This window comes from Haliaeetus leucocephalus, unplaced genomic scaffold (genome assembly GCF_000737465.1).
Source record: "Haliaeetus leucocephalus isolate CR32 unplaced genomic scaffold, Haliaeetus_leucocephalus-4.0 Scaffold0, whole genome shotgun sequence".
In the NCBI taxonomy this organism is placed as follows: domain Eukaryota; kingdom Metazoa; phylum Chordata; class Aves; order Accipitriformes; family Accipitridae; genus Haliaeetus; species Haliaeetus leucocephalus.
Genome location: NW_010972436.1, coordinates 20,573,340 through 20,589,198, shown reverse-complemented (window position 1 = coordinate 20,589,198; position 15,859 = coordinate 20,573,340). Strand labels below are relative to the sequence as shown.

Sequence of the window (15,859 nt, the reverse complement as noted above, 5' to 3'; positions counted from 1 at the left end):
TCTTCAGATTTCAAACAAGCTCCCTGAAGTACAGTTAGCACAATCAAAGTTACTCATTAGCAATACGTTTCCTTTGAAAAAAGTTCTTTCACTAGCTTTTCTATAGCTAGTTAACAAGCTCTGCTATTCCCAGCTTTTTACAAGTGAATGGATGCCATCCAAACTAAACAGAGCACATCCTTTTTCCCACTCATTCAGCATTTTGAAAATCTTCCAGTTTGTGTTTACGCAGCTTACAAACAAATACTGATCACTGCAAATGAGCCATTCAGGGCAATTACTAACTAAAAGAGTCAGTTTGTCTTGGGTGGCAAGAAAAAGAGGAGGGGACCATCACCATGACAGACTTTACCTTACCTTTGTCATAGTTGTGTCATCCTTCCTGGGAGTGAAATTTTCAAAAAAACGAAGACTGTAGAAGCCGACGACAGAGGATACCATAAGATAGCTGTGAGAATCAAGGAAAAAGGAACCTCCAAGGAATGCAAGTTTCACTCAAGTTCTCAGCAGTCTCCTAAAAGTCTTAAGAACCAAAGAAAAAAAACAAAAACACTTCGAGTGCTTGAGAAGGACTGACCTATCTCTTTCTTCTTTCCAGGCAAGTGTCTTAGTAAATTACCAGTGTCCCAGAAAACTAGACAGAATACTTGTTAACAGACAGAATTCTTAAAGAAAGGATACAAAATCAAAATGATCTCAAGTGCTGCTCCCACAAAACCAAAGGTGGACAGGGAGGCATTTCCTATTCCAGGCCCCTACAAGGAGAAAAATACTTTGCATAATTTAATAAGATACACACAACTGTTCATAAAGTTAACTTCTACCAGGATCAAAAAAACTAACATCTTACATGAAATACAGCCTTTTCTCAATTCAGTATTTAAGGGGCATTCCGATGTTCTAACCTGCAAGTCTCCCATCCTATGCAATTGCATCAGCTAGCTTTCAAACTTGAGTGAAATGTATTTCTAAGACAGAAGGTGTAATAATTCACATTTTATGCAAGCTACATCTACCCATCATTCTGCATTTTCATCCATACTCCATTACTTTAGAAATTAAAATAAGAGGTCTCAAAAGAAGACAATTCTAGTTGTTCACAATACCACAGAGCAGCCATCACCACTAAACACCTTATATCGCTCTGCAAGCTCATATACAGCTCTACGCAGGGGAAAGCATTCCCAAGTTAATAAAAAAGCCCTCATGATTAAAAACACTACTACTCAATGTGCTGTTCTTTACCTCCTTGAAGTATTTTTATAATAAAGGAGGAAAAAATGTCATGTTTTCTAAGAGGAACACAAACCAAGACAGGCTTTTCATATTGGTTTTTAACATAGTTTCTTAAATTAACATATTTTCTTAAATTGAACATTCCTAGTCTGTATAAAAGTAGGAGACATGAGCAAAATGCAAACTCCAGATTACTGACTGACTTTAGTGAATCGCTGTATCTTCATAAAGATTCTGGACTAGTTTTATTAAGAACTCACTATAAAACATGACATGTAATAAATGTTTATGTGTGCACAGGACCAAAACCTAGAAGCAAAGTCAAGATTGAGGCTGATTAGCTTCAATGTTATTAAAGCAGAAATTCTCACTTGCACTTTTGTGAGGGCTCCAAAGCTTTATTAAAGTTATAAAAATTGTAAAAGAAGTTTACTTTACCCCTGATCCCTTTGGCATTGCAGTCTCATCAACCAACAGGTAAAGGATGTTGAGAGCAACTAAGAGGACTGAGATGGACTATAAAGAAGTAGAAACAGTCTTGTTATTTAGAAGTATTACACATTTTTAAAATGTATACCTTCATCCTCACCAGGTTTCATAATGTTCTTTTAAAATGGTCAAGAAAAGAATATCAAGTTTGTTGCTTAAACACACATCACTCAAAAATTTTAAAACTATTCCCCCAAATGACCGAAGAATTCTTCATACTTTTTCTTGGGGATGGGGTGGGGGGAAAGAGCAAAAAATCTTACCGTCTCAATTAACAGCAATATCATAACAGCTGGATAGACTAAATTCCTTTCCCAAGCAGAAGCTTTTTTCCGCCGTTCTGTTCAGAACAGAAAAGCAGAACCTTAATACTGTAGATCACCTTAGAATAAAACAAGTAAAAACCATTCAGCTATCTATAAGCTCTTGTTATAACTATAGGTAACAAATGTAATCTTATCTTGAACTGACACCAACCAGTTCATAAAAATATCCACCCTGAAGAGCTGTACAAAGTGATGCCAAAAATATGAAGCCTCTTTAAAGAAAGGCTGGGAAGACGGAGAGAAGCAGATTTTTCTTTCTTGTCTACAGACATATTTCACCATAACTTTTTTTTTTCCCTGGCACACAGCAGTTCTGCAAAGTTTAAAATATACTGAATTTAAAAATATGCCATTTACATGTGTATTTTAGTATGAACTAAAGGGACAGAAAGGAATTTCAAATATTTAAACAGTATTTTCCTCTTATAACATAAGGCAAGAAAGGCAAGACTAACTCACTGGACATCACTAGTATGTCTGTAAAGAAAACCCAACAACTTTTTCTTACCACAGTCTTAGTTTTGCACATAACACACTGATAAATGCAAAATCCTGCAAGCCTTTGAATGAGTAAGGAGATTCCTGTTGCATGGCTGCCATTACCAGAAGTATCACTTTTCAGTTTTAAAAGACACAAATCCACTAAGAATTATTTTACTGTTCTTAAACACAATTTGACTTCTATAGAAATAATTCAAAAACAGAGAGGAAAGTAATGTCTTAGATTATCCCAAATAATCATCAGCATATCATTATATGAACTCCATGCAAGGAAGTCAAGAGCGTTACAATTTCTCTAAAATTACGTTAAAAATAAGATCCAAATTAGACTCCCTACTTAAATTTGTTTGTTAGAGGGGTGCAGTAATTCCATATAATGTATTTGTAGAAACTATGACAATTTGAAAGGACTGCAAATGCACAAATTTGGGTAAGAACAAACTGGAATCAATCAAGCGACTGCTACAAGCTAAACACAGCATCTTAAGGTCATTTATTAAACTGCAATCCACATGAAACAGTAGGAAAAAAGTTTATTACCTAGATTCGTTTTCTTGCTTTTTACTTTTTCAAGCTCTCGTTCCAACTCTACTGTCTGGTATTCCACTGTGGAAGATATACCTTTTAAAACAGAAGAAAGTATTTTCTTTTGGATGAGACTAACTATAGTACTGTAAGACACACTGTGACAATTCAGATTTAGGAAGCATCACATTAACACTTGTGGGTTTAAATTGCAGGTGTTTCTTTGAGACTCTTCAACTACTTTTCAAAAAACAGAGGCTTAGTCAAGAACCCTCTAATTCTGTCTAACCAGAAGAGTTCAGCACATCAGAGGTTTCACAGTGCGACCTTCTGTCATAAACCAGTTATGGTGCGGCAGCCTGACACAGGATGGCTCAAATGCCTCATTCTTGTATCTCTATACGATTCATATATCAAGATGTAAAGAATCTCTGGATGCCCTTCAAGGGCATTATTATTTAGCAACTTGAAGACAAAGTGGACCTTTGCCTCCAAACTAAGCTGTTGGCTGGGCCTCCAGCTTCAGCTTCTGCCCCTCTCTCCCTTTCCCCAGTCCTTTCTACTCAGCAAACTCAGTTTCCATACTGCTGACCTGCTTGTTGACGTATCTTCTGCTCTTATCGGTTTGCCTGATTTGGTCAGTCTTTTGCCGCAAAGCTCCCTCTGACAACCACAATCAGATCTTCCTCACAACCACCCATGAGACCATATTCTTTCACTTTCCTTTTTACAGTTTACAGCATATGCATGTCACTTGTGCAACTCCTCAAACTCCCTCCTCTACACCAGCTGAAAACTGACAACTGTATTATTAATTCCTCTCTCCCTTCCTAATTTTGCCTAAAAGTTGCTCAGCAAGTCTTCCCCCTATCCCTACAGGGGCTCTAGGAAACCCAGCCCATTTTCCCTCTCCACCCTTTTTCCCTTCAACCGCCCATTCTCTTCCAGCCACCCATCTTTTCCAGTGCAAGCACACTGTGCTTTCTCTCCTTGATTCCAGTTCCTCTACAAACAACTGCACCATGTTCAAGCAATGACACAGCTCTGAAATGCTGACTAGAGACCTGCTGTTTCAGTCCCAATCTCATAATTTCTACTTTAGCTTTTATTCTTTGCAATCACAAACTGGAAATATTCTTCCCGGGTTGAGTTAGAGACACTCTCCACTCATCTTTGCCCCACTTTCATCCCTTTTATTTCTGAATGATCGCACCTGAAAATAAATTAAGAGGGCTTATATTTTCCCTGTCTATTCCAGGCCAATCTCACTCTGCGAAAACACTCTGTGGCAGTGACCATTCAAGGTCTTAATAAACCCTAAATCCTCTCCGGTATCTGCTTTCTTGATTTACATTGACACCCTTCGCCTGTTGGCCATTCCCTACCCTCAGCCTCACCTTTGATTGCAGGCTAACCTGTAATAGCACCATGATCCAGATACTTTTTTTAAAACACTCTCCAATAAATTTCTATGAGATTAATAGTCTTGTCCAGGCTTTTATCTCATATCTTGATCATTTGCCTACAAAAACTAAATAGCACTTAGGTTGCTGGCACACTAACACTACTTTATAGTCCAGTCTCATTATTTCCTTATTTTCTGTTGTCTGCTCATCCATCCAGAAATCTCAGTACAAGATGAGAAGGTGAATTTGTCATCCCATCAGCCCCCACATTCCAGCACAGTGAGGTCCTACCTGAAAACCAAGATATATAAGAGTATTTCTTGGACCTTTTTTTAAACTTTTACTATTTTTTATTTCAGAATATTAATACTTATTTTTTCAATGCAGTCAAATTATCAATGAGGCATCCAACTGTTTCAAAAATTAATTTTTACATGTTTAATAGCATGCTTCTTTCACACACGTTTTTGCATATAACACATAACCTCTGTGCTATGCCTAAACATTTCTCTTTGATATCAATGACATAATCCATATGTGGTAATACTTACAGGGCTTCAAATATATACATATCTCAAATCCCAGGACTAATCAGCAAGACTGACAAATGCTGTTTTGTAACAACTTCTACTCACTTGAAGTACCTGCAGTATGAATGTCAGTTTAATTTCTCAGTGTTTTTTAAATAAGTAATCATAATATGGAGGGGTTTAGAAAAAGTTGGTGGTTTTTTTTAACTAAAAACCTCATTATCATTACAAAAATAAGCTTTTGTGCTGATGTGGTCTCTCAAAAAAACCTCTAAAACATCTGTTTTATGGAATGACATCACTATGAGTTAAGAAAAAGGATAACTATAGAGCTCAGTGGAAAAAGTCTCAAGAACTTTAATGGATGCAGTTGAAAAAGTAAGAAAACTCAAGTTAGCATCTGACACTTTCTTCTTCTCCATAATTGATTCAGGGGTCTCTGAGGAATAGCTTTATTCAAGATATATGTTGTTCCCCGCCTTCAATATAAAAATCCAGAGCTCAAAACACTGATATTCACAGGACTTTTTCCAACAAAGTCAGCGTGATCGCATTAGGTCCCTAAGAGACACTTCAGTAGAAATTCTGAATCATATTTAAGTGCTGTTGTAGCTCCTCCTTAAAAATAGTAGCAAACAACAGGTTGCTATACAAAAGGATATTTTATGAGAGGGGAAGGCAAAGTTTCAGATCAGTCAAAAGACTATTTGAAAAGGATGCAGCTAAATTCTTAAAAGCTCTATAACATTAGCTTTATTTCAAACATGCACAAAGTTCAATGTCAGCGCTGTCTAGCCAATAAATCAAATTGGTAGACAAGACTTGTTTGGACTAGCAATGAAAAGTTAGAAGGGATTCTCCAAGAAAGCCACAAAGCAGCTCATTTAAGGTCAATTTAACGGTATTATTCTGTTTTTCTTCCAGCCCCGACATAAGATTTCAGTACCTCAAAGGAAATTGTAAGAGTATCTATTTGCATTCCCCCTAGGTGATTGGCAGTTCAACACCAATTAGTTCAAAATTACACTGTTACTAGCGTGCAATAAAAACAACACCTTTCATCTTTCTTACATAGGTAAGGATACCTTCAGAGCCAATAACTTTGATCAAGTAAGTATTTTTGATCCTACCCCACCCGTCTCTTTGGATTCAGGAAAACTAATAGCTGAAGGCAACTTTTTTCTTTTAATATAAAAAAGTCCCAGCTTTATTCTTCGACTGAAGGAGTGATGTGGGTACTGAAATATAATACACTGGAAACAAACATTTTCCCAAAGCCCAGTATCTCTTCAATAGATAAAAATACTAGGGTAGATAACACAATCAAACTTTCCCCTCCCTCCTCCTCCGATTTTCAGTTATACACTGTAGACATCTGAGAAGGAAGAAAATTAGTTTCCGCAAAGAAGATATGCAGTTTCACAGTTAGATTTGTTTTCAAATATAAAGAGCTTTACAGAATACTCTGTCAATTGCATCACCACCAAGACAGTTGCATCTATATGAATCAAGAACTGCACCAGCTCACACAGCTGAACTTTTTTCCTTCTCTGAAAACACAGGCTTTACCCAGCCTATTCAGCGGGAACAGTGATTCATGTTACCCCCTTCCTATGTCCAGACATTGTCTAAGGAAACATTCATTAGGACAGGGCAAAGTAGTGCTAGGAGTGTGATAGCAATTATTCTATCAAGAAAAACAACAAAAAAAATCAGCACTGACAATCATCAAGTATCACTTAAGCCTGTGCTCTTGTCCTCTCCAGTCTTAATAAAAATTCAACTCTTTGGTTATACATATAAATGGAGTATATATTTTAGAACACTTCACTGCAAAACTGTCCAGCAGGTTTACTTAAGCACATGTATGTATTTCCATTACCACAACTGTGGAAGAGCTGCAACAGCCATGGCACGGGAAGTGTGTAGCCTGATATATCTGCTCCGATACAACAACAAAAACACTTGCACAATCTGTGTGTTAAGTCACAGATTATGGCGTCTAATATCACAGCACTACATTTACTGATGTAATTAGCACCACACCTCCTTTTGTACACATTTTTTAAACATGCAATAGACACGATAAGCACGAGTCTTCATAGTTCTGGCAAAAAAGGTATCTATTTTTCTGGCATAATTCATATGTATTAGAAAGACTTCTGGCAGAGAAGATGAAGCTTTCCATGCTGGCCACATAAATGAGAACCATACTTAAAATTACCTAAATAATTACTCACAAAAATCTCGCAGAGTGTCTTCTTGTGCATATACCACACTGCCCCCCACCCACATGCTGTATCTCAGCTTAGATTTTTATTTACTTTTCAGCTTAAGCCCATTAATTTTCCTCTGTACACCAAACTATGGGTTTTCAAGCATTCCTTCAGACGGTGGTGTCAATACCATTCCCTCAGCATGTGAAACAGGAGAATTCAGTTCCCTCCCCTGTCAAAGGACATTTAAGCCCCACGTCTTTCACCTCTCACGAGTAGGCTGGTGAGAGCTCTGTGGAACATGGGTGGGTTGCAGTTCCACTTTACATTGAATACTAACCGATTCACTGAAAGAGAATCCAGTCTTTCGGCTACTGCTTAGGGGAGCCACCTGCACATGTCCCAAATCCAGATCCAATTAGTAGATGCCTACAAACAGACTAGGTCCACCTCAGGACTGACATTACTAAATTGCAATATTAACAATGTTGCATAGACTTCTATGCAGAAAAACAGCAGACAACCCTCACCTAAATAATCTCATTCTCCACTTGAATAGTGGAAACCAACCACTCTGCACTACTTCCAATAGATAACTGAATAACTACTGGGTCATTTTTCTGTATCGCTTTTCTTGTACATAAGCACAATCACCATGACAACATCAAATATTCAGTAACAAATATTTTACAGTTGCTAGCTAACATCAAACACACAGAACAATTATAATTACCCCATAACAGCTTCAAAGACATTCACTGCATGCACCTTTTTGCATGTCTGTATGTAAATATGTACATATATATGCACATCAGTATAAAAACCTAAGCTTCCAAAACAGCAAAGGTGAACATTACTTTTAAACTGAAACAATGGCTGATTTTAGCACAAATAAGTCACTACTCCTCCACAAATGTTAAACACTGGAAAAAAGACGACCACCATGATCTACTGTTATCAAAGGTACTTTCCCTGACCAAGCAACTTCGAAAGGAGACTTACTGAGACTTGAAAGAAGAAAAGATTGAGATATATGACAGAAGACTGAAGAATAAGAGAGAAAGGCAGGAAATTAAGAAAATTAAGGCTACAATAAGTCGTAAGACAACACAACAATGGATGTGTCGTGACATGAATATTCTCTGGTTTTCCAACCTGAAGCAATTGTATAAATTGTGGATGGATGGCTTATTCATGCAGTTAAAGGCAATTCAGAAGAGAATTTGTACAACATGATTTCCAGGTTTATAGAATCAATACGTTTTCCGTAATCGGTGCCTGCTATCTGCAATACTCCTTCTCTTAGAAGCCAAAGCTTCATACTGTTTTTGACATCATTCAAAACAGAAACACCTTATCAAGAAGTGCAAAATTATAATACTAAATACAAGAAGTCTAAAACATTTTTATAATTATTCTTTTTAATTAGTCATTAATAGAAGTATTAAAATTATTAAATTCATCAAATAGCTCCTAGAATATAAAGGACTGCTCTGATTTTTAATGAAGTATTACCTAAGACTCTAAATAATAATGAACTGAAACAGAAAAAATCCTCGAAACAAAAAAACCAAAACTTGTAATGCCGGAAGTTGACCCTCTTGCTAATATAGATTCATTGTTCTTCAGACAAGGCTAAAATAGTCATTTACCAATCCAAACTATTTTGCAGTAAGGGTGGTGGGTCTGGCCAACTACTCAATTTGAGCTCTCAGTCTCAGAATATTCACATATTAGAGCTGAACAACATGTTAAAAACAAAGCAAACCACACACACACACGAGCCAATCTTGAACAACACAGTGAGCAATGAAATGTAAGCCTATAATGCTTGTTACGTACCAAGATGTTGAAATTTTCTATTTTGAGAGAAGCAGCTATGTAACAGTGAGATCAATACTCCTGACCAGAACCACTCTACTCTAAATACTGAATTTGAAGCAGTACCAGAACAAGCATACCATTAAGCCTCCTCTGAATTGCTTCTTCCTCTAAAGTGATGATATACATCTGCTCATCTAGGTCTTCAAGGATCTGTATTTGGAAACAGAAACATGAACTGACTGAGTATCAGAGTCACTTGTTTTTCTGACTGCACTAATCTAGTCAGGTTCATTTTGTTCTAGTAACCTATATTTTAAATATATAGTCTACAACTTTACAATACTGATACAAATAATAACTCCACAGAAGATTATTCTGTTACAGATCTATTTCTTTACTGTAAGCAAACTTTCTGTTAAGTTTTCATTTCAGGTTAAAGCTCTTATGTTCAGTTTCAGCCTAAAGAGACTTAGGGAACAGGGGAAGGGACAGTACATCTGACCTACATTCAAATCATATCAGCCTATCAACCTTCACACTCTACTTGATTTAAACAAAAGTAACTGCAGATTTTGCAAAAGTATATTAAAAAGTGACTTTTCACATAAGCCAGTATTTCAAGCAAATATACATTGCTGTTGGAAGCTAAAACCACATAAATGAAGCCTGTCTACCTTACTATCAGGTGCCTTGAGTTTAAAGCTTACAGATAGCAAAACAGTATATATTTTCTTTGTATTTTCAAGGTTGAACTGACTAATGAAAAGGAACGCAAGACCTAAGTACACCCAAATTTTAGTAAATACAAACTAGGAGACATGACAACAAAGTCACTAGAGCACTCGTACATGGAACAAACTTCTCCCCTCGCAGCACTAAGTACAAGAACAGTATTTATGTATAAGAATTTCTTACAGATGCCAACTACCTACATTTCACCCATCTAAGTATACCCCCAGGTACCCTTCTTGTTATCCAGCCTTAATTTGGTCTTGTATCCTTTGCTCCTGAACTCAGAACAGGCCCACATCTTTCAGGCATTTGCAAAACAGACATAGTAGGCAATACTGGCAATAAATATTAATACCAGTAGCTGTTATATTAATTGGAAAATCAGAGGAAGTCTACACAGTTAAAAACCACCTTTTTTCTCTGGAAAAAAACAGGCTTTTGTGCTATATGAAAAATTTTAAACAAGTACACAAATATTGACTATAGAAACTCTCATGAACTGAAGAGAGAATTATGTAGAAGTGCAAGCATTCTAAAAGAAAGTACCCTAATGCGATTCTACCTTATAATAGACAGCACATGAGGACAGATTTGTGTAACACTTACTGTTGGCTTCACGAGCAACTGACCCATTACTGTAAACATCCGTGAAAGTCCCACTGGTGTGCATACTGCAGAGGAAGAAAGATTATGCAAAACAGTGGTTTGTAAGTCAAAGACCAATTTTTATTTTGATGTGCAATGTGCTATTCCACATATAACCAAGCATAGTTTTGAAGAGAACTGCAAAGAGCTTCAAACTCTGATATGAATTTAAAACACATTGCTATCATATGAATTTTGAAGATGACAAGCACCTCTCCCCTCCAAGAGCACAACTGTGAATTTTTTGTCAACAAGGAACACCATATAATCAGATACCTTAAACTTGCTCAAGTAATTATTTATTCAAAGCATGTGGCACCAGAGGCTATGTCTACACTAGCAAATTCAGCAGTGCCAGGATACATTCCTGGGCATTAAGACTTCATTGCCTACACTAGTAAATTGCTAGAACTATCCCTGGCATGATTTGCCCTGGGCCAGTTAGCACTTTCCCAAACAATCCTCAGGTGCAGTTCTGGAGTTATACAGTCCAGGAACCATTCTCATGAGGTAATACGTACACAGCCACCTTCCACAAACTGCAATATCATGGATCAAACGACACTAGTTCACCATAGCACTGGAGAACATCTCAGGCACATTTTATCTATTAGCACAGGTGTAGCTGTAAGGTCAAGAAATCAAATGCTTTGCTCTGAAAGTTATACTGCAACTTCAGTTGATAGTAGGCTCAGCTACCAGATTTTAAGCTACTTTTCTATGAAATAACAATTGGCCCTTTTTGATCATAGCATGTTATGGTTTCCAGCTATGGTACATATACGCTTGTTGGGAGAAAGGCTCAAACCATGATAATAGAAAATTATTAGTAAAAATCAACACTTTAGGGAGAACAGCCTTCAGGTACTGAATTGCATAGGAAATGGAAGGGATTTGTAACAGCATGTATGAGGATATATATTTATAGTTTCCATTACAATAAAAGAGTGTTGCCAAAAAAAGAAGCAGCACACACAAGATTTTATAGTAAGGATTACATTTATTTTTATTAACTAGTGTTTCGCTATGACTACTATGTATTACAGGAAAAATACAAGAGTATTCAAAAAAGCTAACTTAAGTTAGTCTTCCTTTACTACAGAGGAAGCCTGCAGGAAAAGGAGAACAGGGAAAGGAAGCAATGCTCCAAATCACCACCACAGTATGCCTTACTCATACATTGCCTCAGCAATTACACCAGCTGAAGCTCTAATGAAGCTCTACCCCAGCATCTACCACTTTCCCATCGCTGTATGCTGCCCTTTCAGCTACACAGATATAACAGCTTTGAGGACCTTAACTCACTTCAGTGATTTGCTTGTGTAAGTTACAATTAACTTCCAAAAACTGGCATTAATCCCAATTATTTTGGTGAACTAGTTTACCATAGCCCCAGAACATACACTGTTTTTTCAGCTCTGCTGAAACAAAGTGCAAGACAGATGCAGGAAGTTTGTAAGCCAACTTCCCCATTAAAACATTCAGCAACTGTTGTGAATCAGACTCTTGAACAGCCTACATGAGACATTCAGAACCACTTTTTTTTACTTCTCCCCCTCCCTCCATTAAAGTGAATTTAAGAATCTCCACATACAGAGAACCTAAGGAGACTCACCAAGGTCTCAGTGAGAAATACCTTTCATAGGTAGATTTGCTTAGTTTTAAGAATATTTCAAACTATCCTTCCCCACCCTTTCTCCACAATAACAGCCCTGTAAGTGTTACCTGTAAACGTATAAAGCCTGGAGAAGAGGTGAAACCATGATCATCTAGAAAGAGAGATGTTCTGTCCCCCTCTCAGCAATTTTCTAGAAATTATTCGGGGGGGCAGCGCTGAAATTGTAAGCGGGATTTGGAGCCTTCCATCATCTTTCCTTATTCCCCTTAACATATGACTGAACTCTGACTAGGACCAGTTGGTATAAGATTGGAGTTTTTTTACTGCATTTGTTTTATATGCAATCATATAACACCTCCAGACTGGCCAGATACCAGTTTTGTGATTATGAAGGCTAATTGCTCTGTGTTCCAACTTCTGTCTATACAGGAACATTTTCAATTAAAAAAGGAAGAAGGATAGCTTACTGAATTATAGGACAAACTAAGTGTTCCAACATAACTTTCTCTTCATACTACTGACCTCCTGCAGACATTTCATTTAAAAGCTGTGCTTTTCTTTGCAGAATGGAGTCCCTATTTTTCAAATACCTGCTTTAAAAAGTTAAAAGTTGAAATTATTTGGGGTGAGGTGTGAAGTTCCTCAAAACCTGAAAATGCAACGTAGCATTTGTTCAAACTTCAGAACCCAAACCTAACAAATTTACATGTAAATTTAAACTTAATAATGAAAAAAAAAAAAGAATTCACACTCTTAAATTTCACAATCTTCATTTTCACAATGAAAAAGTTTCCTTTAATCTTTAAAAAAAAAATATAAGTCATTCATCTTTTAGAATAATCAGGAAGATACTTACACAGAAGTAACAAGCATCCCATCAGTGATATACAGGAATATAAATATGGGAGGTAGAATTCCCAGAGGTCTGTAAAGAAAATATGGAGCACAGCCTTAGCTTATTACAAATCCACTACTTATGTCACAAACACAACTGAATTAACTTCTTAAGCATTTAGGATTGAACAATTGTATTTTCAAGAATAAATTAAGAATTACTCAGTTAATAATCCTGCAGGCAACTAAATTCCCAAGTACTTTAGCTTGAAAAATATCTTCAGCTTTTACTTCCATTCCACTTAAGTCACTTGTTTTTAGCATACATCATGTCCACATGAGCATGGAACTTCTCAGCATGCTAAAAACGGATTTAACAGAAAAAAATGGTATTGAGTAAATTAATACAGATTCTTCACAACCTGTGCAATACTCACGTGGCATTTACTAGAAATACATTTAATTGAGAACATCCATCTCCACAATTAAAATCAAACTAATGTGGTGGTTTTTTGAATTCCATACCATATAAAGACTCCATACTGGCAGCATCATTGTCTATGAGTGCTGAAGCCACCCATACAATTCCAAGGATAAGCAGTGCAAGAAGAATAAGCATGACAAGGGTTTCCAAAATGCGTGCTCTGATGCCCTGTGGGCAGAAGAGGGAAGAGAGAGGAAAGAACACAGCCAAGAACTTTGAATCAGATATTTTCAAACATAAGAAAAATACAAATAAATAGCAGTTCCTTCTTCCTAAATATATACTCACATTTTATCAGGTAGACAAAAGCATAACATGTAATGCACATTTAAAAGGCAGTGCATAAAAAAAGGAAGTACTTACGGCTTTATAGTGCCCAGACTGCATTTTTCCCCTTAAAACCATAGAAAAATGTTTTAAATTGCATATGCCTTACAGTTCTCATTAATCTCATTATTCTGTAAAGTATTTTTTATACCATATGATTTTGCTCAAGCATTTTTAAAAGATGGATTACTTTTCTAATACTTTCAGCAAAGAAAGTGGATTAGCAAATTTTTATCTATGATTCCAATCAAGGGAATGGAAAGCCAATTATGGCAAGTAGCCAAATGGCCCAGCAAGCATTAAACACTGCGCAGGTACAATGCGCCAATTTAGTTAAAATACATTCTTCAACTGCAATTGCTTCCGCACCATTCCTCGCAGTCTTCGGAGCCCTCAAGTGTACAGTCGGAGTACTGCTCACTCCTTGGCTGCCCACACACCGCTGCTGCTGCTGCAGCCGCATCCATCACCTCCCATCTTCGCATGCTCTGCGCTGAATGGATCGTGTACTTCTCCCTCCCAACACACACAAATCACAGGTCTACAAGGTTATATATCATAGCATTTGCTCTTGAGTCTAAAAGTGTAACAAAGCTCTAATAATCAAATGTTAGATTTGCAAATGTAAATATACAAAATAATACGTAAAATCATATTTACTTTTTTTTTACTGGTGTTTTTAACACTAATTTTACTAATTTCAAGCAACAGAGCTATTGGGACACTTTCTTCAGACATCCTTGCCATTAAGTGACCGTCAGATTGCTGCTCACATAACAATTTCATTTTTCTCCATTTGCCAGTATACACCTCCACAAACAAACCCAATCTCTTGCTTCTCACACAGGTTCACTCCAGCTTGGGCATATTCCACTGAAAAGCCTACTTTATAGTTAAAAGCAGAAAGTTTGGTTTACTTTATTGTTTATCTACTTTTATCACCTCTTCCCTCACTGCTTAACACAAGAGGGTTATCTGTACATGACATTTACCCTGAAAATTATGCTCTCTACATAACCACTGCATCCAACCATGAATGAGAACCTCAGACATCCTAACCATGAGCATTGATCTCTTCTAGCACACCAGTTCCTCTCTGCCATCAGTCCTCTGCAAAAAGCTACGGCAGGCACAAAGTAAAAACAGACAAAAAGAGACCTTCACAAAATTCCCCTTAAGGCTTAAGTGGGCAGATTAAGTCCAACTCCATAAAGGACATCAAACGCCAAATTTCAAATTAAAGGTAGTAGAGGTAGGATATGGATTTACTCCTAGAATGTAGTCTGTGTACAATAAAAGTGGATTTGAGGTTGTTAAAAGCTACCAAAATGTTAATTTTGTAGTGCTCAGAAACTAGCTTTCAGTCTTCCAGAAGTTATTTCAAAGGTGAGCATCTAAGCCAAATACATGTATTTGAAGATTAAATAACCATATGTTTAGTATTCAAGTTTTGAACTTGAGCAATAAGTTACAAGAAAAGAAACAGATTAAGGTTTAAGTACCGAGCACTAATACAGAGCCTTCACTTAACAGAAGAAAGTTACAGGATTAGAAGAAGACCCAAAACATTCAAGGATGCATGCACAGAGATCTGCTTCAAGCTTTCCAAAAACCTTGCAGACTCCTTTCCTCTCCTAGGCATAGGAAAATATAAAGCTACCTCCTGGGCTTCTGAAAGCCTTAGCCACAGAAAGTGGATTCCTTACTCCCCCACTATGAGACACATGCACAAATTTCAGCTTCTCTGACTTCAAGTTTCACAGCAACAGATTCTTCTGGACAAACTTGGAAAATACTTCGTTTTACATGGCAAGCCAAACACCAAATCCTCCTCCCTTGGATAGAGTAGCACAATTGTCAAAACAGATAAACAAGAAATATGCTGCGATGGAGATAGTCAACCGTAAATAATGTTTTTTTCATATTTACTACAAGTGTTCTCTGAAGACAGGTAAGATTAGGATAACACATATAACACTCTCAAAAAAAGACAGGTGACCACAGCAAGCACTCAGAGGTAACCACTGCTTTTGGCCAAAAGTACTGTTGGCACAAACTCTAGAAAAAGCCAGTGAGCTGCCTAATGAGCCTTCCCCATTTTTTGGTTTCCATGCTAGTTTGAATAATCTTTGGTTCTCAGAAAATTGGATCAATCTCCTTCTGTTC

General features: G+C 36.9%; 1 protein-coding gene across 1 annotated transcript in view; it reads right to left on the bottom strand.

The window, feature by feature from the left end:
- The window catches only part of LMBR1 (limb development membrane protein 1), a 72,062-nt gene that overhangs the window by 10,676 nt on the left and 45,527 nt on the right, over positions 1–15,859 (bottom strand). Inside the window, exons 6-14 of the mRNA XM_010585854.1 lie at positions 13,408–13,534; positions 12,905–12,973; positions 10,392–10,456; positions 9,191–9,263; positions 3,093–3,173; positions 1,989–2,065; positions 1,675–1,752; positions 682–755; positions 358–448 (exon numbers count right to left, since the gene is read on the bottom strand). Of these exons, the coding sequence (XP_010584156.1) occupies positions 358–448; positions 682–755; positions 1,675–1,752; positions 1,989–2,065; positions 3,093–3,173; positions 9,191–9,263; positions 10,392–10,456; positions 12,905–12,973; positions 13,408–13,534 (735 nt within the window). The remainder of the gene's footprint in view (positions 1–357; positions 449–681; positions 756–1,674; positions 1,753–1,988; positions 2,066–3,092; positions 3,174–9,190; positions 9,264–10,391; positions 10,457–12,904; positions 12,974–13,407; positions 13,535–15,859) is intronic.